The sequence below is a fragment of the Empidonax traillii genome, unplaced genomic scaffold (genome assembly GCF_003031625.1).
Source record: "Empidonax traillii isolate 1590-97213 ecotype Southwest subspecies unplaced genomic scaffold, ASM303162v1 scaffold649:size547179, whole genome shotgun sequence".
Lineage (NCBI taxonomy): Eukaryota > Metazoa > Chordata > Aves > Passeriformes > Tyrannidae > Empidonax > Empidonax traillii.
The window spans coordinates 101306-124566 of NW_020955842.1; the positions used below are offsets into that span (position 1 = coordinate 101306).

General features: G+C 37.3%; 1 protein-coding gene across 9 annotated transcripts in view; it reads left to right on the plus strand.

Moving 5' to 3' along the window:
- PICALM (phosphatidylinositol binding clathrin assembly protein) overlaps positions 1–23261 on the plus strand; it is a 67139-nt gene that overhangs the window by 31527 nt on the left and 12351 nt on the right. For 3 of the 9 annotated variants that reach the window (XR_003572935.1, XM_027899169.1, XM_027899172.1), the window contains exons 5-19: positions 988–1081; positions 1598–1709; positions 2996–3102; positions 4329–4370; positions 5068–5153; positions 6479–6602; positions 6949–7085; positions 9406–9506; positions 14322–14471; positions 16361–16441; positions 18863–18970; positions 19864–19995; positions 20085–20115; positions 20945–21044; positions 22797–22820. Coding sequence is in view for 8 of the 9 variants with exons in the window: in XM_027899169.1 (XP_027754970.1) it covers positions 988–1081; positions 1598–1709; positions 2996–3102; positions 4329–4370; positions 5068–5153; positions 6479–6602; positions 6949–7085; positions 9406–9506; positions 14322–14471; positions 16361–16441; positions 18863–18970; positions 19864–19995; positions 20085–20115; positions 20945–21044; positions 22797–22820 (1429 nt within the window). In the remaining variant the exon portion in view is untranslated. The remainder of the gene's footprint in view (positions 1–987; positions 1082–1597; positions 1710–2995; positions 3103–4328; positions 4371–5067; positions 5154–6478; positions 6603–6948; positions 7086–9405; positions 9507–14321; positions 14472–16360; positions 16442–18862; positions 18971–19863; positions 19996–20084; positions 20116–20944; positions 21045–22796; positions 22821–23261) is intronic. The other 6 variants (XM_027899170.1, XM_027899173.1, XM_027899176.1 and 3 more) reach the window with 4 other exon arrangements.

The following is a 23261-nucleotide window of genomic DNA, read 5'->3' on the forward strand; positions in this document are numbered from 1 at the left end:
TGAGGTGAATTATTTAGCCTGCAACATGTGCCTGGAGGTCCTTCTGTGAACCAGTAGGAGTAGCTATTCTGGTGGCAGCAATGTGCCTTTTCCCCACCTCAGTTTTTCTCAGGGCCTTTGCACCCATGTCCTGCCCCATTAAGTTTCTTGCAGTTGCTGTTTACTGTTTGGATCAAGTGTACAGCACAAGTAGAGAGCTGGAAGAAGTGTGCTCCCCACTGCTTTCCAGCCTGGAGAACAGCCATGGCCTTTTCTCTGCAGATGCACTGTGAGATTTGCACTTGCAGGAAACATTTGGTTTGCCATGTGCATGCTGATGAACTGCAAGGCTGTCTGATTTGTCTTAGAGAAAGCAGTTGTTTCATGTCACTGAGGTGATTTAATCTCTTCCTCAGTTGTTGCTTTTCTTGGATATGTTTGGTATTCCCTTGATGAGGTTTTTTTTCAAGTTCGTGTCCAATCTTAAGTCTGTTCAATCTGAATAATTAATAAACAACCAAATATTCATAGTCAACAATTAAAAGAGAATTCTGTGTAGTCTTTAGAATTTTCTGGAAAAAGCCTGAAAAACATGCTACCACATTTGTTAATTCTTTCTTACTGTTTTAAGTTGAAAAGAAAAACATCCAAACTGACACAAAGGAATAACCAGGTGATTAGAAAAAGAGTAGCTAAAAATTTTTCTGTAGAAATAACCTTCAGAGCATTTTTTTTTACCTGTTGCATTTTAGCTATATTTCTGACCACTGTCAGTTTAATTTCCTTTAATTAAAAATTCATCTTCTATTCATATTTTGACCAAATAAAAGTTGTTGGCTTTCTGCCACTTGTATTGGCTAGACAGCATTCGTAAACGCCAAAAGGCCTGCTTTGAATGACAAAAACTTAAATGTTTTCTCTGATGACCTGATGTATTTTCTATGTTGTTTCTTACTAACAAGAATTCAAAATTAATGTGAAGAATGTTTTCTGTTTTTTTCACAACAGAGCTGATGGAGTGATGAGAACAATGAGCACAGAAAAACTCCTAAAAACTGTACCAATTATACAAAATCAAATGGATGCACTTCTTGACTTTAATGTAAGTTTAGCAGCATGTATATTTCTAACTTACACTCGACTTTGCTGTACAAAACTGCCCAAGCTTGTAAAATAGGTCAAGATTAAAGGTCTTGAACTTGATTCCATGTTACCTGCACACCTTAAAGAGCACAAATAGTTTTGTTCATTGGGATTCCCCCAAGAAATCAGAAAAAGTAAATACGATGCTCACTGAAGAGAATGCTTTGTGCTAAATTACTGTGTTTATTGTGTACCTTATGTAAGAATTGCTTGTTCATTTAAAAGCTGACTATTTCTGCCTTCTGTCTTCTAGTTATGTTAACATTAAAATTGGTTAACAAAAATGTCTGACAAAATGATTCGATTTAATTCTGTGCTGAGAGAATTTATGTTGGTTTGTTGTGCTGCTACTTTCCCCTACTAGCCAACAGGATGATTGGAAAGCATGTCTTGGGATAGAGTACTGGAGTTCAACTAGAAGTTTTCCATCAAGAGATGAGTTCAGTTACATTAACTTTTTTTCTGATCTTCCTAGGTTAATAGCAATGAACTTACAAATGGTGTAATTAATGCTGCCTTCATGCTCCTCTTCAAAGATGCCATTAGACTGTTTGCGGCATATAACGAAGGGATTATTAACCTCTTGGGTAAATATAACTGCTTTCTGCAGTGTTCAGCTTTGGGGAGGGAGCTCAGGGAATGTTTGAAAATAGCTGCTTTCTTGAGAAACTGAAATAGTTTTGTTGTAAAACTTGAAGATTTTATTGTTAATTTCCAATGTTTATCTGTCCAGTTTCATTTTTTCATTGTGTTGTGTACAAGGCTTGGTAAAATCTCAAAGCAAAACCCATTCAAGATTTTATTTGCTTAATTTTTGCCTTTCACTGCTTTGATGTGGGGTTTTTTGTGTGTGTGTTTTTCTCAGAGGTTTTTTTTTTTGTCTTATTGAACTACATGGCAAACTTGAATCACTATATTAATGTTGAATTGGTTTTTTTTTAAGCAACAAGATCAGGTTGTGTTTTGTTTGAAGTGGAATAAGTTATGGCCAGTTAGAAATTTGCTGTCACATCATCTGTGATTGCTTGGCTATTGAAACTTTCATGTTGCTGAGTTTTAATGATTGGTTCTCTTATGTTCCTAGAGCTTATCTTATATTTTAAGGGGAATTACAAATTCAGGGTTCTGGCCCTTTCACTTGCACATACTGGAGATGAAGGAGAGCCTAAATTTAGAAAATAATTAAGTTGAAAGCAATCTGTTGACTTGTTTGATTTGGTTGTAGTCTGTGATTGGATCAAGCTACCTGATTGCTGTCATTTCCCAGTGCTTGCAAAATGAAAAGCAAAATCCAGAGTAAGTTAGTCAGCATTCCAGTCTGAAACCACTGTCAGCTTCTTTTTTTCTAGAAGCAATTGCTTTCACTCCTGCTTTGAGTGAAGCTTAATGTAGAAACAGACCTTGAAAGGGCTTTTCAGAAGTGGAGTGGGACCCTCTCACTCTCAGTACTGCTGTTTTGTAACCAGTTATATCTCACTGCACTAGACCATAACAAGAGACATCAGTGTGTCAGAGAAGGTCAAAATCTTGCCTAATATCTGGCTACTGGAATAGAGTAGATATTTGACTGCCAGATTGTAAAACTGCCTTTTTCTTTTTTTTCTTCTTCCCAAGAAGATGAATTTACTTTTCTTTGGGTGACCTATTCTTAAACTTGATTGTCCTCTTCAGGGTGGTTATGCTTTTGTGAGATCTAGTACCTGCAAGGTAAGGTGTATTTGCATGCATGGAATCATTAGCTTACATTCGACAGAGCTTTTGTCATTTGGTGCGAGTTAAGCATAGTGACTTCTGCAGTTGTCACAATAACAGATTGCAGGCCTTTGCAGAATCTTGATTAAGTATTTAATGCAAGTATTCTTACTGTCTCTAGAAAAATACTTTGATATGAAAAAGAACCAGTGCAAAGAAGGCCTTGATATATATAAGAAGTTCCTCACTAGAATGACGCGGATCTCAGAGTTCCTTAAAGTTGCAGAGGTAAACTTCAGTCAGTCAATTTTGCCCTTTATTTGAAACAGCTTGTGAAGGGTTTATTATTATAAAGCAGACACTTCTTCCTTCCTGCCTAATTGCCCTTACGTCAAGGGTCATCTTGTCAATCTCTATGCTGGTGATTAGTTCATTTGAGGACTGTATTGAAAAACCTGACTGGGGAGTACTTATTGGTTTATCTGTTGCTTAAGGAGGTTGTATTAATGTGCATTTTAAAACTTCCGTGGTTGCATAATACTTGTGAGCTTTCTTTGAAGAATAGCTTTGCTTTAAACAAATAAAGTAACTTCATGGCGATCTGCTCTCTGTGATTCTACCTGTATTCTAGTTTGAAACCCACAATTCTACCATAAATTTTGGATGAAATAACAGTTTCACAAATAAGAAACTGTAGGTGAACTGTAGACAAGTAGATGAACATGTGATTTCTTTCTTATGTTTCTTGATTGTAAGTGTGTTCACAGAGGAAAAAGCAGTTCATTTGCAAAGTGTTTGATTTGTGGTGGGTTTTTATTAAAAAAAAAAAAAGTGTTTAATCTGTTGCATTCTTATTTCTGAACATTGCTGAATTGATGTCCTAGTATTATGGAATTCCTCAGTTGAGATGTACCCCTATTCTTGTCTTTATTTCCTTTGTATTCATATCTCTCCTAACAAAAATGTAAGCCTTAAAGCTTGGCTTGCTGTGTGTCCTGACAGAGTATCTCTATCGGAGATGCTCTCTTCAGCTGATAACATTATCAACTGAAGTTGAGAGTATTAATCTTTCTGTTGTAACCATATATGTCCTGCTGCAGAACATCCTAAATTTGATCTGCATTTTAGAAAAGAGTTTCTTTCCAAAACTTCAGAAGTGCTTTGTTGTAGCAAACATGTCCTCTGTATGAGTAGATCTGAGAGTTTACCATGTAAACTGTGAGATAGGCAAACTTCTCCAGCCTTCAAGTTCTGAAACACAAGATTCTTACTCTCTTGTTTCTAAGGTTCTATCTGTTAAAATATCTTTGTAACACACCTACTTCAAATGTGTATACATTTAACAAGAATTTATTACAACCAACCATTATAGAGTTCAGACTGTGGAAATTTAAAGAATATGTTGAACAGATTTGTGCTTTTTGCATTACTTTATCTAAATGTTGTTTACTTTCTGAGCATCTCTGCCTTCATCAAAAGCAAACAGGTTCTAAAACTCGTTTGTTTTATTACAGCAAGTTGGAATTGACAGAGGAGACATACCAGATCTCTCACAGGTAGATAAACCTATTATGTGTTTGCCAGTGCATGTCTGTTTTGGGGGTTGCATAATCAGAAAATCTTGGCATTATGGCATTCACTTATGCCTTCTTGTATACCAAGTTATTTCTAAATTTGTGATTAAATCCAAGCTCTGTCAGAGCCTGGCTTTTATATTCAATCATCCTGTTGTAAAATGTTCTATATAATTTCTGTCATTCTCTAATTGGGTTTTAAGGCAACCTTATTTCTGTCATGCTTCAAGATGCAGTTTATATCTGTGAGTTCACATCATGGAACTTTTATGAGATATTATGAAGCTGTGGTTTTTAGCAGCCTTGCTACTAGCTATATGTCTATTGAAATTAATGTGAAGGCTTGCAGACCTTGCACATAAAAATGACTTTCCGTGTAATTTCCTTCTCAGTGTCTCTTGAAATATTGTCTGCTTCTGATTGTCTGCTTGCTGTTTCCTAGCCGTTAATTTTAACATCTTTTGACATACTTCAGTCCTTACTGATGAATCATTATGATGGAGTAATGTAGTGAAGACAGTACATCACCTGATACTTTAAGTAGTTAAATAGGTACAGAGTGCCAAGATGGGGTATAAGTATTCTGAGCTGTTGTGCCTGTTGCCCCACTGGGGCATTCTCTGGAAGTATTTTAACCACTGATTTCTTCAAATCTGTTCCCTAATGTCTCTCTTTGCAGGCACCAAGTAGCCTTCTTGATGCTTTGGAACAACACTTAGCTTCTCTAGAGGGGAAGAAAATTAAAGATTCCACAGCTGCAAGCAGGTGCTTATGTCCTTGTCCTTCTGAACAGTTGTCAAATCGAGTGTTAAGTCAGTTATTTTCAATTTTGTTATAAACTAAGGTTTGAGTAGGCTTTGTTAAAGGCAAAAAATATGAGCAGTTATGGAATGGCAGTTTGTCGTAGCTTTTGCTGTCTACTTAAAACAGCTTCTTCCAGGTCAACAGAACTAGAATCTAAGGAGCTGCAAGGACTTCCTCTAGCATCCCTTCTTATACTTTTAACATTTAATCCGGAACGTCTGAAGAGAAATTAAGTTTCTTTCATGTACTGCCTGCAAATAATAATTTTGTTAATAATTAGGTATTTATTGAAGTATGCAGCATGAATAAATAAATGTCCTTAGACTCTTATATCTTGGCTTTAATCCCTTTTTTGTCAAAAACAAGGAAACACTTTGAGAAGTCCTTAAATTAAGAATGGATTTTAAAGTAATTGGGGGTTAAAGCCATAATGTATACGGTAAAAGGCATTAAATGATTTTGAGTACTTTCTAAAACACAACACACAATCTGGAGGAGTCCTCTTTACACCAAACTTCATTGTTTACCTGAGAACTCAATTAGAACATGGTGCTAATAATGCCAAGGTTGCCAGTTTGATCTGTGCCATTCGTTCAGGAGTTGGACTTGATGATCCTTGCGGTTTCCTTCCAACTCAGAATATTCTATGACATCAAATTTGAGTAGCGTTTCTTTATTATATGTTCAAAAAATAAGGCAGTAAGTAATATTTTATAAGTTCTTTATGGTAGTGACAATATTAGGGCACTATTTTGTTACCTTCTTTTTAGAATGTTTGCTTTCTTTTATAAGATTACTCTTGTAAAAGTTAAGGGTTTGTTTTAAATCTTTTTTGCATACTCTTAAAAATTATGATAAATTGCAAAGTTCCTTTGGGATATACTAGTAGCATTGATAGTTTGTTAGCTAAACCTGTTAAATTAACAACAATTTGAATTGGAGCCCAGATTATCAGAGATTCCTGTATGTCTACAAATAATGCTATCTTAGGCAAACAGGAAAAGAGCACATCAAACATGAATTTTGTGGTACAGTTTGGAGAGGAAACATTTAAGGGGGAAAATCCAAAAGCCAGTGTGCAAGAGTAGATAGCGTGCTTTCTGGGCGTTTTGCATTTCAGGTGGTGTATCTTATTTAAACTTACCACTTTGTCTTGTACAGTGTAAGATATAACCAGTGTTATAAAGAGTTCTGAAGGAGACTGGGTGGATACAAGCAGAGTGTTCTAAGCTCCAATCACATGTCATCTGTTAACAGCCAGCTTTTCTCCTGTCCAATTGCTTTAGGGCTACCACCCTTTCCAATGCAGTCTCTTCCCTTGCAAGCACTGGCCTGTCCCTCACAAAAGTTGATGAAAGGGAAAAACAAGCTGCATTAGAGGAAGAGCAGGCTCGCTTAAAAGCTTTAAAGGTAGGCGCACAGAATTTTTAATTGCAAATGCTTTTCCCATGTTCTTGTTGATAGCTTATTAGGATTCTTACAGGAGCAAAGGGAAAACCAGAGTGATTACTACTGAACATGTACTTTTGGCAAAGTGCTGGAAGTAGAACCGTGTGTACTTAGGGGATACAACTTGCGGTTTGTTAAAATAGTTTCTGAAGGATTTGTAGAAGCTCTGATTCTTGTAATTATAAGTGGCTGACACTAGTATGTAGAATAAATAAGAACAATTCTTTAGTTCTGCTTTATTTACCTCCAGTGTCATATACACAAATACTGTTTCTGGATTTCTTATGCCAGCTCATTTTCCCAACAGGAACAACGTCTAAAGGAACTTGCAAAGAAACCTCATACCTCTTTAACAACTGCAGCTTCTCCTGTGTCGACAGCAGCAGGAAGCATAATGACTACACCAGCCATTGATATTTTTTCTACCCCTAGCTCCTCAAACAGGTATGCTGAATGCTTGCTTCACTGTGAGATGCACTGCAAGCAAGGGTCTCCTCTAAGTATCTGGTGCAGTGTATATTGCAGAGGATTGGTTGGGTGTGGAGTACATTAGTGACGCGATAGGAAATGATGTTTTGGGTAAAACTGATGGGAAAATATTCTATTGCCATAAATAACATAGGAAGTGTGTTTTCATCATCTGTTTGAAGAATAGTTTCTGGTATGAACCAATGCTGACAACACTTGTAGCTGTTCTTAGTAAGCCAGACAGCTGGAACTTTAAAACTCACATTTGTCCGTGTAAAAAACATACTTTGTCCTCAGAGAACCTGGCAAGTAAATTTGAGAAGTCAAATAAAAATTCCGTTTGAGAGATCATAAAGAAAGTACATTTCTAGATGTTGAAAAGTAGAGTGGCAACAAATATTCTTGGTAGATTTTTGGAGAAAGGAGAGCCTGAAACAGGGTTTGAAATAAGAGAGGTAGGTTTTACAGTCTTGCATTGTATCTAGAACATCTCTGCCTGCAAGGACCTGCAAAGACAGTGCATGAGTACTCACTGCACGCTAATCCTGATCTTTGACTAGCAGGAGCTGTTGATGTGAGCAAGTGTGTGATCTTCGTTCTGTGAAATACCTGTCAAATTAGGCAGCAGCAGAAGGTACACTGCTTTTGTCAGTATAGAAGGAATGGTTCTCTGAAGGCATATTTTTGCTGTTAGTGTGATCCTAAACCTAAAGGATTGCTTAGTTGGTTCATTAGAGCTCACATAAGAATCTATTCCTCTTTTAAGGTAGTCAGCACTTTGACAGCTTTCTTTTTCCATTAGAAAGTTATTGCAGGAAATTACTTGACATGAAGTACGTGGAAAATAGCTGAATCACATATAAGGAGTTAGAGAACCTGTCAGTGTTAGTAACTGTAAGGCTGCCTTGTAAAAGAGATTTTCTTTAAAATTGCTTTTTAGAGGCCAGAGAATTTATAATGAGTATATGAACTTGAATATCTGATCTTGCTTCTTAAGAGGTCTGAAAAAGAGAAACATCTGATGAAGCTTCTTCAGACAGACAGAAATGCTGCTTTTACCTCTAAAAAACCTAAATGTTAGTGTTTCTTCATGTTTCAGTTCAGTTGCTGGCAATATGACTGCTATGAGCAAAGCACAGATTTTACAGCAGGAGCTGTCATGAAGGGTCAGAAGTTCAGTTGCTTGCTATTAAATGCAATGTGTCTGGTTAATCCCTGTCATTACCTTGAACAAGCTTTACCTTGAAAATTATCTTGGTTCAGCTGCTCACATTACAGGGCAGTGCTAGACCATGCTGCTTTTTAATGGGAGCAGTGATGGCAAAATATGATTGCAATCACTGTTGGAATGGAACACTAAAAAACTGAGAATTATTCAAGTGATTGGGTCAGCAAGAAAATATACAGAGATCTAGGACATCGCTACTAGCCCTTAAGCTCTTGTGCCAATCTCATTTTGAGAGATGCTTGGATGTCATAGTGACACAGCTTGTGTCCATAGGAGTAACCATATGTGCAAATTTTGGTTCATTTTGTGTACTAAAAAGTTCTGGGAGAACACAGCACTCCAAGGTTTATTTAAAGTATGAAATGAACTCTCTGCAAGTGGATGAGTTTTACTGTTCCTGTTAGATTCTTTAAATTATTGCAGCAGTTGTATAGAAGCCTTCACTCTGTTTCCATGTGATGTTCTGAGGTTTCAGTTTGGTTTTGAATGATCTAAAATGTGCATTTAAATGAGTTTTCATTCACATGCCTGAGGTTTGATCAAATGTTTCAAGGCTTGCTTTATTTTGCTTTCCCCAAAGTTCTTTAATAGTTCATAGATGTAAGGCAGTTTCTCAGCAATGGTTGATGGTGGAGAGATGTGAGTTGTGGCATTTAGGTGTAACATTTTGATGGCACAGCCCATTATAGTTCATTTTGTCAGTCTGTTTTTGCCATAGTGTAGGGCTCTCATGAAGTGATTTAAAACTTGCTGAAGACTGCTGAACGTAACTTGGTTTAGCCCTGGAGTTGGACTGTGTGAAAGATGAGAAGACCGCCAGTCTTTCTGTCTTAGACAGCTTTGACAAAAGTCACTTGGCGTAACATACAACTCATCTTGCTAAATTAACACATTTTTACAGAACTGAAAATATGGAGTTCACCAGCCTTGGGAATTTTGGCTTAGTTCTACCTGTTCTGTAATAACCATTTTGTAACAAAGCTTTCATTACTGTTGACAGTCGGTACCATTTGCCTATATTGAAAACTGTGATGTAGTTCAAACAGTTGTATTAATTTATCTTTGTAGCACTTCAAAGCTGCCAAATGATCTGCTTGATTTGCAGCCAACTTTTCATCCGTCTGTACATCCCATATCTGCTGCTCCACAAGTAGGAAGTACCTGGGGAGGTAAGAATTCTGAGCTGGATTAAGGTTCTAATTGCTATGGCTGTGTTCCTGTAAATGTTTCCCCTAGTGTGAGGGCTATCTCTTTTTTAAAGAGAGACATCTTACAAAGACAAGCTTCAATTGGGTGAAGGAAGCAGAAAAAGTCAAATCTGGGTATGGATTAAAATAATGCAGCAGCATGTGGTAATTCTAAATAATTTTGATACGAGAGTTCTTATTAGCAAAGTTACTTTAATTGTTGGCCAGCTCTGTCAGCCTCATAACTGCAGTCTTCAAGAGTCACATAGCAAGCTGCAGAAACGTGGTTGTGAGAAGCTGGTTCTATGAAGATGTCTACCAGGTAGCCTGTGCTACATACATGGGAACTGGAATGCAGATTTTTTTTTAATAAATACTCTAAATTTTATCTAATGTTTAATCAAATTTGCTGGTGATGATAAAGCAGAACTTGGATGAGGCCTGAAAGGAGACAGTTGTGACAACTATACATAGAAAGAAAAGCCAGACTTGGTTATTGAAATAATAAGGCTCCTCTTTACAAATTCTCTTCTGTATTTCATTTAACTGCAACAGCAAATTAGCAGAAAGCTGTGGTTGGATCTCTTAAATACAGTGGCAAAATTTTTACTTTTCCCTCTGAAGTCTACTTCAGAACACCCAAACTATTGTTCTGCTGAGTTTCTAGGATGGATTGAATGTGGTGAGAGATGATCCCATTGATACGGGCAAGCCATCAAACCAAGGAGCCAAGCAAGAGCATTCTAGAAAGTCATGAAAGTTACTTCAAGATAAGTTGAAGTGCTAGAGCACTTAGATGTTCACTCAAAGTTCTTGGCTACTTTGCAGTGTTCCAGAGTAATTCAGATACAGTAACATATTGCCTGCTTGTATTGTTGGTTATACCGGTGAACAATTAAAAATCTTTATAACAGATGGTTGGTTGGTTGGGTTTTTTTTACTTTTCTACATAAATGACACTAAAAAAAATAGTAAACTCCTGAACTATGTGGCTGTTTTCAGATTTTTTTTTTTTTTTAATTAGATGCTTGCGAAAATGCTTTCTTTTATGATGCAAAACATTAGGAGTTCCTGCTTCAGGAAGTTTTGTAGACACCAGAACAACCTTGTTCTAAACTTTTACTTCCCTGTTTCTTTTTATGAGCTGTGGCTCTTCTTAACATCTTTCCAGTTATCTAATATATCTTCATAATAAGCAGTGTATGTATTCTGCTATCCTGTTTACTTTCTTCTGTGTACTTTGCGGTTTTTTTGTGCACCCTCTCACATTTGTTTGTAGGGAAATAACACAATTTTGAGTGACAGAGGCAATGCTAATATATGTGGTAGCTTCTAAAATAAATAAAAGTAGCTTACTTGTCCTTTAGTTTTGCTGAGCAGAGCATCTTCTGAGAAAGATGCAGTGAAGAGTGTGTGGAGTTAGGCATGCAGATTTCAGCTCTTAATAGGCTTAGGGTTTAGAAATGGAGAAAAATGTTTTGGCTCATCTTTAATGCTTTCTGCAAAATATCTTCTATTTCAACTGGTCCTATTTGTTTAATGGGTGACAGGTAAAAGGGGAAATTATCTTCCTCTCAAAGGTCACGTCACATTTCTTTATTAACCTGAAAATTTAGCCCGAAAGTCTGTGTTTGTTCAATGTTGTGTTACTCATGGTGTGAGTCTTCACTAATAGTCATTGATATATTTGCTTACTATTGACACATTTCTAAATATTTTTAAGACTTAATTAACTGTGAAGGTTTTGGATTGTCTGCTAAAATTTTAGGCTAAAATTCTGGGATCACCATTTTTTGTGTTACCTTTCATAAAAAAACCCCAACTCTTCAGCTTTACAGACATGAACACTCACTTCACACAGGTGAGGTAGATAAGAAGTGCTTTCCACATTTTACAGATGGGGAAATCTGAGCAATTAACTGACTTGTCTGAAGTCATACGGCAAGTCAGTGGCAGAGCCAAGAATGGAACCTGAACTATTTCCAGTCCTGTGCTCTAACCACTGCACAGCAACCCTCCCTTAGGTAATTTTCTGACATGATGATGTTTGTATTTGGTGTATATGGTGACTTTGAGAAGAGTATCAAATCAACTACAATCAGCTACAATCAGTTAATGTAAAAAATTTTGTGCAGCAGCTCATAGGTATGTAATAAACCAGTAAATTGTTGCAGAAGCATTATATTTGGGTTGCTGCCTTTAGTCTTGTGCTTCTAAAAATGTTTAAACTAACGAGGTTAAACTCCTGGGGAATGGGTTCTGTGGTTGTATGTTCTCAGTTTACCTTTTTCAAACTGTAACAGATTCTGCTGAAAAACCTTTGTTGCTGTCCTTTCAGGTAAAATCTAGTGGGATAACTTGAAAGTTTGTAAAATTCAAAATATTCTTTCAAATGCACCTGAATCATTAATGCCTAACGATAGCATGCAGGTGCAGAGTGATTCCACTGACACAAACAGATGCCATGTGTATTCAAGGATGAAATTGGGCTTTAGAAACATTGGGGTGTTGCTGTCGAGACTGACAGAAATTTTTAAAACCTGAATACGCAAGGATATGAATTATCCAAACCCAATTAATTGTCGGTTACCTTTGTCACTACCATTGGCAAGTTCTGAACCTCGGACAAGACAGAACACACTGGCTAGAATTAGAATGAGGCAGACAAGCAAAGAGTCTGAGAGCTGATTACATTCCTTAGGAAATCTCAGTTATCTAAAGATGCATTATATTGTATTACTACCCAAAACGCAGGAAACTCCATATACAACCTTGGGATTTGGGAACAGAAAGTAGTATGTGGGAGTTTTCCTGACGAGTGCATGTGTAAAATAATTTCAGTGGACAGTAGATTTAGACAAATATGGTTTAAAGAGTTTTTGTCCTTCTTAACTTCCTCCCTATTGTTTTATCTGGGCTGTTTAATGGGACTGGTTGGAGAGTATTCCAGCTGTGTGTGGTATATTTGCACCCAAACTTGAAGCAAAACAAATGTATCAGTGTGGAAGTGAATGATCTGACCTCTCTGTTTGAATTTTTTTCCAATTACAAGGAGAACTAATAGAATCAGAAGAATGTGAAGCAGCAACAGAAAAAGCAAGGAGGAGCTGACCTAAGGATTATTGTCAGATCTGTTTATTCTACAGCTTGTAGAATAGGATTCAAAGCAGACAGCAGTTTTAAGGAGTACCTGAAAGCTGGGTCTTAGTTTCAGGTGACTGGCTGATTGGCATGTCCACTATATAAAATATACATAAGACAACACAAAGTTCTGTGTTGCTGTTATATATTACAAATTCTAAATTAGCTTGTTCTACTTATCCTTTATTCAGTGTTGGACACAGTCATTTTGCTGACTGAATGATTTAGGGAAAGGTCTTCTAAAGTACTTCGCCCATTCTTGCAACGTAGCCAAGCAATTTGGGAGAGAAGTCAGGTCTTACCTAATAAGATGCCTTGAGCTTGCAGAAAATCAAAGTGTGCATTAAGCCTGCAAAGAATAATGTAGTGATAGTTTTTAAATTTTGTTTCCTTTAGGATTTGTGTACTACTGAACATGTTAGCAAGCTCTGTGGGATTTATAGCTAAGAATCAGGTCAGATTCAGGGAGGTAAGATAACTTACACTTTGAAACTGCAGCACACAGCATGATAGTATTTACAAGAGTTGTGGACAAATTGGGAATCTAACAAGGTTTTAAAAAGAAAAAAAAGAAATGGCCAGGAACTGAAGTACTTAAGAAATCTCTCCTCTAATTATTATTCAGACATTTCTCTGTAGTGACTTTGCATAGAAGAGTAAGTTGCAGATCTAGGCACTGTGATAAAACAAATAGGGCTTAGATGCAACCCTTGCTGATCTCACCTAGTGTGTTCTTGAGTTTTCCATCAAGGATTCATAGATTTTGGAACCACGCAGCTCAGCCACAGCTCCTTCTGTCAATTACTGTAGCTGCCTTTCCTATCCTGTTTATCTCTTGGATCCTGAAGTAAAGGGGTATTTTAGCTTGGCAATTGCATCCATCCTCAGGAAGCCTTGAAACTCTCCTGTATACCTTGGGAAGTCGTTTGTATAGATCCATGTTTCCTTCATTCCAGTAAGGTCTGACAGGTTTTTAGTGAGGAACATTTTCCACATCGCAGCTTTCTAGCTGTTGTCCCTCAAAGCAGAACAGGATTTTTCTTGCTTCCATGTAATGGCATATCCACAACAAGCTTGTAGCTCCACATGCCCCAGGTACTGAAGGAATTGCTTATGTCCTGTGTGCTACCTTGGTGTATTCATAGCTCGTGAAAACTTCATGATGCTCAGTACCAGAAAAATCCATAAGCACAGTTTGAAGAAGGAACAGCACAGCTCAGTTGTTTATGTTGGGATTTTTAAAGTTGCCCTGAGGATGGTATTGCATCGAATCCTTGCTTAGCACCTGCGGTTCTGCTGTGCTGACAGGCAGTCTCTGCTCCGGAGACTTTGGTGTTGCAAGTGTCATACTTTTTTTCAGTATAAAACACACTGAGGAAGAAGCAGTTTATAAGACCAAAGTATTACTAATTGGAAAAAAAAAAAAAGAAAGAAATTTGTGGCTAATATCTGTAGTATTTTTCTTGACTAGAGAATACGTAATTCTGGATATTTTGAAAATTCAACAGTTAGGTAGGTCATCCTGAGTTTAGAGGTGTCAGGAGAAAACTGTACCTCCTGGACTCTTCTGAACTCTGCTCTTCTGTACCTAGGAAGCAGCATGTAACTAAATCCATCTCCGTTTTCTTCTTTCTCTTGCTCTCTGGAATTGAACAGATCCTTTTTCTGCTACTGTTGATAGTGTTGATGATGCCATTCCAAACCTAAATCCTTTCCTTACAAAAACTAACGATGCTGCTCATCTGTCTGTGTCTTCTGATGTATCTACTTTCACCAGTAGGACACCCACACATGAAATGTTTGTTGGTAAAGTACCATTTTAAACTAATTTCCTCTTTCCTAAAAAATTTAACATTATTTTAGTATATTTTTTGGGCCTGTCAGAAACTAAAAGCTGGTCATTTGGGGCTGGTTTTGTGCTATGTTAGAAATTGATTTAGTAGCTGGGCCATGAAAATGGTGTTATAATCCTTGCTTGGCTTCCTAGATGGGATTCTACCCCGATGTAAAGAAAGTTAGTTAAAGCAGTTGCTTGAGTGCAGTTTTACACAGTCTCTTTTACTTTGGGAATTTTGGTGTAAAATACTACATGTGTCTTGGAATGGAAAGAAAATGCTGCTGCTTTCTTCCTCAAGTTGAAATGTTCTTTTTTAAAAAAGGAATTGTTTCGTAGTGGATGTTTTTCCTGAGCCGTTAACAAAGCTGATAGAGTCCTGCACATTTTGGTGCATGATCAACTCAGACTGTTTACCTACAAGGCAATAAACTAATAACTCACCTATTAAAAACTGTTGACATCTTAATTTGGAGGTGGTTCAGCATGGCTGTCTCATTAGAAATCCTTCTGACGTTTCTGTTGGAGTAGCTGTATAGTAATTCAATTACTTTTCAATATGAAAAGTTCAGTTAGTTTTCATAGACTAAAAATCAATTAATTACATGTCAGTTCTGATAAGCAAAGCTAGGTTTAAAGACAGTTGTACACCACAGGCTGTCTTTATGCTGGTTGAAATCCACTACAATTGATAAAAAGAAAAATCTAGACTCTTACAATAGAGAGGGGGCTTTATACATTTTATACTTGTTAACAGCGATAAACCCAAGGGGTGTCTTTAGAGATATTAATACCACCTCTACTTGGTCACATCAGCTGACTAGTTTCCTAGCTTGTCTGCCTTTAGTGGAAAGAGAAAGTGAGTAAGATCAAGCTGAGAAACTCTTACTGTGAGCTTCTCTCCAGATTTCCCAGGGAGGATTAGTTGACTGAAGCAGTAGTATACAAATACTTTAAGTTGGTACTACTGTGTAACAGTCTGCTCTGTGCTTCTAATTTATCCATGCTTCCAGTAAAATTGGTATGGTTCAGATGAATGTAGAGTGATTATTTGATGAAATACAGTTGGTTTGTGTTTTTTTTTTTTAGTGGGATGGTTGTTTAGTCAGATGAGTTTCCTCTGTATAGTTTGTTCTGCAGTCATACAAAGAGTTGCAGTGCAGGGCAGTGCAGAACAACGATCCTGGTGGGTTTTTGTGGCACTTGCTGGTCTGAGTAGTATTTATTACGTGACAGCCCTGAAGTCACTGGAAATGGATGACACTGATACATTACATCCCCTTCCAGTGTCTCATGCTTTAAGGATATATCTAGAACCAAATTGTGACTCCTGGCAAATTGATATGTGAAATGTAAATGCAGTTTTAGCTGTAGCACAATCAAGGTGCTATGATAACGTGAATGTGGATTTAAAATAACTCTTTCTGGTTCTTTAGATCATTACAATCCGTTTACTCAACTAAATCCTTTTGTGGCAACCAAATATGAATCCACTATTGGGCTGTATCCTTATACTTCAGGTATAAGAAAAATGCCTTGAAGCTTTTACACTCATTCCTTTCAAGGGTGTAAAACATGGCATTTGGTTAGGAAAAAAAAGTTTTCATCCTAATATAGCTGTTACTTCGAAACTGTGCTTTCCCCTTTTGTGTTATAGAGTGTGTAAACTTGTTTCTTACTGTGTGTCTGTGTATTGATTTCGTTCCATTGGTTCTATGTTATTAGACTGTTACGTGGATTTATAGACTGACCTGAAATTAGAGTTCTGAATAGCAGATAAACCATATATCTTGGTTCTCTTTCTGTAACTCTCCCTCTTCTCCTTTCATGGCTTTCTCTCTTGTGTGATACGCCTTATCAGATTCTTTTTGTGGTCCTCAAGCTTACCCTAGCGCTTCTCATTTCCGCAATGAGCCTTCTTCTGTAGCTGGTCTATTTGGAGGTAGGTAATGGGATCCAGCCTTACCACAGACACAGAAGTTTGAACGTGTTGTGTGCCTAGAACTAGTAGGTTGTTGGCTACAGAAGTGCATTGTTGTAGCGGCTCCAACTGCTATTCCTGTGCTTGTGCCAGGTGTGCGGTCACAAATGGTATGTATTTTTTTTTTTTTTAGTTTGTGCTAAACTAAGGCTTATTTAGTCATAACACGAAATGAGTATCTCCCCATTTCAGGATATCTTGTAGTTTACATGCTGCTACATACCACACAAAAGACATGCATGTTTATAAGTATCTTGTCACGTTTGCTCTACCTCATTGCTTTTAAGGTAAAGGGATCGAGATGTTCATGCTGCTTATGGCAGTTTTGTTGGTGTATTACTCTTAAACAGTGCACTAAACTAGAACTAGCTTTGCAACAGAACAGGAAAAAGAGGTATCTACTGCATTAAATTAATAAATAAAATTTAAAAATTATATGTGCAGCTCTGTAATGTCTGTGTAGTACCCCCATTTTGATGCTGGTTCTGAAACACTGTCCTGACAGTTATTAGACAGGCTGTGGGCTGTGACAGGTGATAATCTGTCTAAACCAGGTGAATAGGGTGTGTTAACACTGCTGAAATCCAAGTCTTAGGAATACCTTGAGTAAATGATTTGTGGAAGGGTTAGTTCGTAAAAGCCCCATAAAGCCACAGTTTAGTTCAGTGTCTTTGAACAGAAATCAGCTTGAGTCATTTAACCGAAGGTTAAATACTACAAATTAATTTGTTCCATATCCAGAAAGCAGGATGATTAGTTTCTGTCAAGTCCTGCATGTTTATTCTCTTGAAGGAACTACATTAAAAATACTGGCCTTTACACCTTTCAAAACATCCATGTTAAACAGAATGCCCTGGGCTGGTGGTTGATACCAGGAGTAGGATTTGATCTTTTCCAGAGACTGATTCAAAGTAGTTTTGTGTATTGTATTGGAGCTGGTCTCATCTTGCTAGCTTCATAAAAAACTCAGCGTGGTTCAGTTAAGGCTGTTTGTTAAAGCAAAATATGAGCTATTTTAAGTCAAGTTTTGTATTAGTACAGACACGGTTTTAAGAGTTGCAGGACATCCCATCAAAAGAATTCTGTCTGCAGTTCAGAGTCTGAAATGGCTTGTTACAGCTTGGTGATGTACGTGTCATAAAGATACTCATTTTGGTTAGTTGATTATTTACTCATGATCTTTTCCCACATTACTGCTTCCCATGTTTTGTTGTATGCTGTTTTCCTCTGATTTGTTTTTAATGAAAACTATGTTGTCAAAATTCTTAGTTAGGGATACTTTTGAGTTAGAAGTTTTATGTTCCTTTAAGACAAATAGAAAGAAGAGGTAATCTGTATTTGGGGTTTTTTTCTGTGAAGTTTCTGCTCAAGGATAGCATCCTGTAGTTACTCAGTTTTTAGGAGAAATGTGACTTATTTCAGTAAAACAGTAAGATTGAAATGAAGTGCTGTCACAGAAGGCTAAATGAAAGTATTCTTTGTCAGTTATTTCTATCCACTGCAGTGTTTTACTGCTGATGTATCTGTGATCCTTTTATTTCTCTGCGTCATCCTGTTTTTGTTAGAAACCAGAAGAGGTAGTTTTCAAGATGGCATTGCTTTTTTTTTTTTTTTTTTTTGTCCTTTTCATATAAATTAATAATTACTTCTGTCATTGCCTGAATATCAAGGCGATGTACATGCATGTGCTTGTGTGTGATCATATAAAGCATTGAAAGATTCTAGAAACAAATCAGTATTCCCCTCTGTATTACTGAACTATCAACTCAGTGCTGCTGAACATCATATGCAATGCTTCGTACTGCAATAAATTTTCAGTGTTGAAAAAAATTGTGGTTCTGTAGAACACTGCTTTACAGATATATATGAGACAAATGGGAGTAAGTTTAGACAGAAACAAGAGTTGAAACTTGGCTGTAACTCCCCTTATCTTGCCACAATTTCTAGAAATTTACCTGAAAAATGTGGTCAACTGCAAAAAGTGTGTCCAGAAATATCTCAGTAACCCCTGTGAAAATGATTATTCTTATAAGAGTGTCTTCCTGGAGAAGCATGGTGATTATTTCCTCTGTAATTTTATTGTAAGTATGTGGTAAAAGAATAAGGAAGATGTCAATATTCAGAAATTCAGCAGTTGCAGGGGTGTGTCTTCTATGGCCTCTCTGTCCAATTTGAGACAAAACCTTTCTTTGGAAGAGTAACTTCAGATAAAGACCAAATAAATTGCTCAGTGTTGGAGTGTAATTTGAACCTTTGCGATATTTCTGGTCTTTCTGCAGTACTGAAATAATCTACGTGTTTATTTGTCTTGTCTTGCGTAAAGGTGGATTTGTGGGAAATGCTGTATAAAAACATTCAGCTTCTCTCTTTTTTCCCCTGCAGGGTTCACTCCATCTCCTGTTGCTCAACCACAGCCATCAGCTGGCCTTAATGTTGACTTTGAGTCTGTGTTTGGAAACAAATCTTCTAATGTTGTCCCAGATTCTGGTGGTAAGAGACTTGCTAAAATAGATGACGCATGTCCTTTAACTTAATTTGTTCTTGAGGTATAAATCTCTTAATCTGTATTTACTAATACTGCTGGGACAGAGTTTCAGCTGGAGAAAAGAAAGCTGACTTTAAAAGGTCAATAACAGCATTAATCAAGTAATTTTTCCTTACATACTATTTCCACGTGCACCCTGCTGAAATGTTTAAACTGATTTCCTTCACTAAAATATTTTGTGCATTAAAACTTCACACAGTGAACAGCCTTCCTTTTTATGTGCTGTTAGCTGAAATTAAGTCTGTAGAGTGTGGTTGGAAGAGGTAAAGTGGCATCTTCATTTTATGTTTCTATGCAATATGTTTTTTGGCGCTTCTTTGCCTATTCTTTTGACATTAAGATTAGTTCAGAAAATGGTCAGTTATCAAAACATACACAATTAATTTGAATTGCAGTCATCAGGCTCTTTCTGTTCTTCACAGCATCTGGAAAGTAAATATTTTCTTTTGATATTAGACTCTTAACATTGGATTTCTTTTTTTTAATAAACCAGTAATTTGCTAAAACCAGATACATACATGTTTTTCTAAGCAAGATTGAACTATTTTAGATATTTCTTTCTTTGGTTTACGTTTTGATTGTTTTATGGTCCTTGGCAATCCATTCCATGTAAAGTTGATGTCGCGTAGGTTAAATTACTGAAGTGAAATCTCACTTCCATGGTAAATATCTCCTTTATCAAGAGGTGTAATAAGTTTTGTCCTTCTTGTATAGAATAGCATCACTATGTTAAATTTTGTATTTTAGCCATTGTGTTGACCTTGCTGTCTATTTAATCGAATGTCATGCCAGTTGTGGAAGGCCTGTGATTCAAATCACTTATGTTTCTCATTCCAAGGCTTTGATGAACTAGGTGGTCTCCTAAAACCAACAGTGGCCTCTCAAAACCAGAGTCTTCCAGTTGCCAAAGTACCGCCTAATAAATTAGTGTCAGATGATCTGGATTCATCTTTAGCCAATCTTGTAGGCAGTAAGTATGGAACCACTAACATGTAAATACTTACTTAATTCTTCTAAACCAATAGAATTTCACTAGTCTCTTTTGCTCCTTTGTGACAGATTTGGGCATTGGAAATGGAACTACTAAAAAGTGAGTATGCTTAATCGGAAGTTGAGCATTTTGATTTTCATGATAGTAAATTGTTATGAATGTATGCACTGAAACTTATGCATAACAACATGATGTTAACCTTCAGAGCATTTTTGGGGTTGTACTTCTCATCCAAGGGAAAATGAATTGTTGAGAGCTGTTGGAAGGTGGCTGTAGACTGAGTGGTAGTGACAGTGGGTAGCAGCAGGCAAGGTGTCCTGTCTCTGATTCCTTTTAGACATTATCTATATTGAAGAAATGAATTCATCAAAATGGGTTTTTTGTAGTTGTAGGTAATTAGGGCACACCTTACATACTTTGTGTGATCTGAGCGTGTGCAGAGCTGTATTAAAGGTTGTGAAACGACAACTTTCTGTCTTAAGATTGACCTTTAGACAAGTGAATTTTGAAGCAGGGTGTGTATATTCAAGAGTAGTGAACATCTGCTCCAGCAGCAAAGTTGAGAAATGGGATTAGCAAATTTCAGGCTTATTGGGACCACCTGTGCCAACTCTGAAATAATTGGGAAATCTAATATGCAGTTGCTCGTAACTAAACTATCTGTCCCAAAGGAAGTCAGGTGCACTAACTTACCTAGTCTGGGGAACTCGACTAAGGTTAAATACAGCTGAGGAGGCTCATGCTGAACATCTTATCTTACTTTTCCAAGCCAAAATGTGTTGTTATGAGACTTTTTATCAACTCCTTTGCTGAATGAACTTCACTAATAAAAGAAGTCTCATTCCCAAGTGGAAATGGTGTTTACCTGAGGAAGTTTTGTAAGAAAGTCCAATGTTTTCTAATGATTCTTAAAAAAATTTATTTGAAGTGATGTAAACTGGACTCAGCCAGGTGAAAAGAAACTAACAGGTGGTTCCAACTGGCAACCCAAGATTGCACCTACAACTGCGTGGAACGCTCCAACGTTGGTAAGCAAATACTCATTTTAAGTTAATGAGTTCCCTGCAACTTAGATATGCAGGGTGATGTATAATGGATGAATTTGAAAGTGATCTGTAGTTGCAGTAAAAAGATAATAGAAAACTGAAGAAGTGGTCAGTTGGAGATGTGCACTGCTTGGGTTTGTTTTTCTTGGTTGTGTGATACTAGTAAACAGTTTGTGATGAGACATGCAGGTTTAGCATGTGTTTGAACAGCCTCTCTCATGGCAAGGTAGCAGCCTTCGGATTTCGCTCAGTGGACTTCTCAAGTGACAGGGCAAGGGGGAATGGCTTTAAACTGATAGAGGGCAGGTTTAGATGAGGTATTAGGAAGAAATTCTTTACTGTGAGGCTGGTGAGGCACTGGCACAAGTTGCCCAGAGAAACTGTGGCTGCCCCATCCCTGGAAGTGTTCAAGGCCAGGCTGGATGGGGCTTTGAGCAGCCTGATGTAGTGGAAGGTGTCCCTACCCATGGCAGGGGCATTGGACCTAGATTATCTTCAAGGTCCTTTCCAACTCAAACCATTTTATGAGTTTGACATAAAACTGTGAATTCCAGGGGGCGAGGGGGTACTTTTCTGTCAAGAAAAGCAGAAGCGTGAAAGTACACCCTTCAGGTGCACTGATACATCCTGTATTGTGTACATTACAACTGAGCCTGCTCTAGGGGTGAGAACTTGCCCCGTTGATACTTGCAGAGCTGTCTGTGCAGTGATGTGGGCTATAGCTTCCTTAATGTACATAACTACTGCTTTCCTGCCCTGGTGCGTGCAGCTGTTTTTAATCCTTGGCAGTTTTGCTGATCAACTTCATGTCTGTTGTAGCGGGTAGTATTGGCAACGACTTGGAAGTAGCATGTAGTACAAGGGCTCTGAATTACATAATCAAGACTTTACAGTAGTAGTTTTCACAATGCTCACAGAACATTTTTGCATGTGAATCCTACTCACCCTTTCACCAGCAGCCTGGAGAACTGTACATGGACAGAAACTGCCCCCAAGTATTTATTGCATCTGACTCTCTAGCTGGAGGTTGAATCCTCAGTGTAGTAATGCTGCAGTGTTGTGGATTTGGAAAGAGAACTTGTCTCCCTGCATCCACCACCTCTTCCTTAGCAGGTGTCCCCTATCAACTCACTACATTTATATAGGGAGGAATGTTTGTGGATCTTACTGGAGGGTGTGTAGATATTGAAGAAACTGTAACTACTCACCTGCTTTAATGACTGGTGGTTTGAGTTTACCTGTGTGCTTGAATCTGTTTAATAACTCATGTCCTGTATATGCATCTTCTTGTGATAAGTCATTACATTTAACGGCTTTTATTATTTAGAGATCCAGTTGAGACACTTCTCTTCCTGTGACACTGTTCTAAACATAAAAACATTGCAACAGAAATAATGTAAGGGGAAAAAAAAAACAGCTTTATTTTCCTCTGCTGGTCTATTTATTTTGGAGTTGCTGCAGCTTGCTAAATAGATATGCTTTTGAAAATCTTTTGGAAAAAAAAGGCATATACCAAATAAATGGACTATGCAAACCAGTGTCAAACCCAATAACAATGACAGTATCACAGGTGTGTGTTGTCTCAGTAAATGACTTGAATTACAAGAATGTGTTGGGGTAAACATTTAATGTATTTGTGAACTAAAATGCTATCTGTGTATATTCTGTTGTGTAAGTATTTGCTTCTAATCCAGTGTTATTGCATTATGTAATTGTTCTCCCTGGGAAATACAGAATGGCATGCATTTTCCACAATACGTAAGTGAAACAACCCACAGCCTTTTTGCAATCGACTGGCATGCTGATATTAACCACTGCTGTTGCAGAATCTCATAACCTTCTTGCTATTTACACATTTCTCATTTTAAAATCTTTGGTGTGCCAAAAATTGAGCTTCTCCTAGCATACACAAACTTCATAGGTGGTGTGCAGGCTCTTGACTCGAATGATGGCATGGGAAATACCAAGATTATTTTTCCTTGCTTTAAACTGTACCATCTGCTGCCAGAGAGCTGGGGTGTGTGTCTGTGCTGCCTTTAATGCATTTGGTGAATTCTGAATGAAGATAAAAATATTGTGTTTGAATAACTGCATGAAACCTCACGGGCTTTTGTTATATTTGGCACTCAATCCACATTTATGGTAGATCTTAATTTTTTTTTTTTTTTAATTTTATTTTATTTTTAAGTGGGGAGAGAC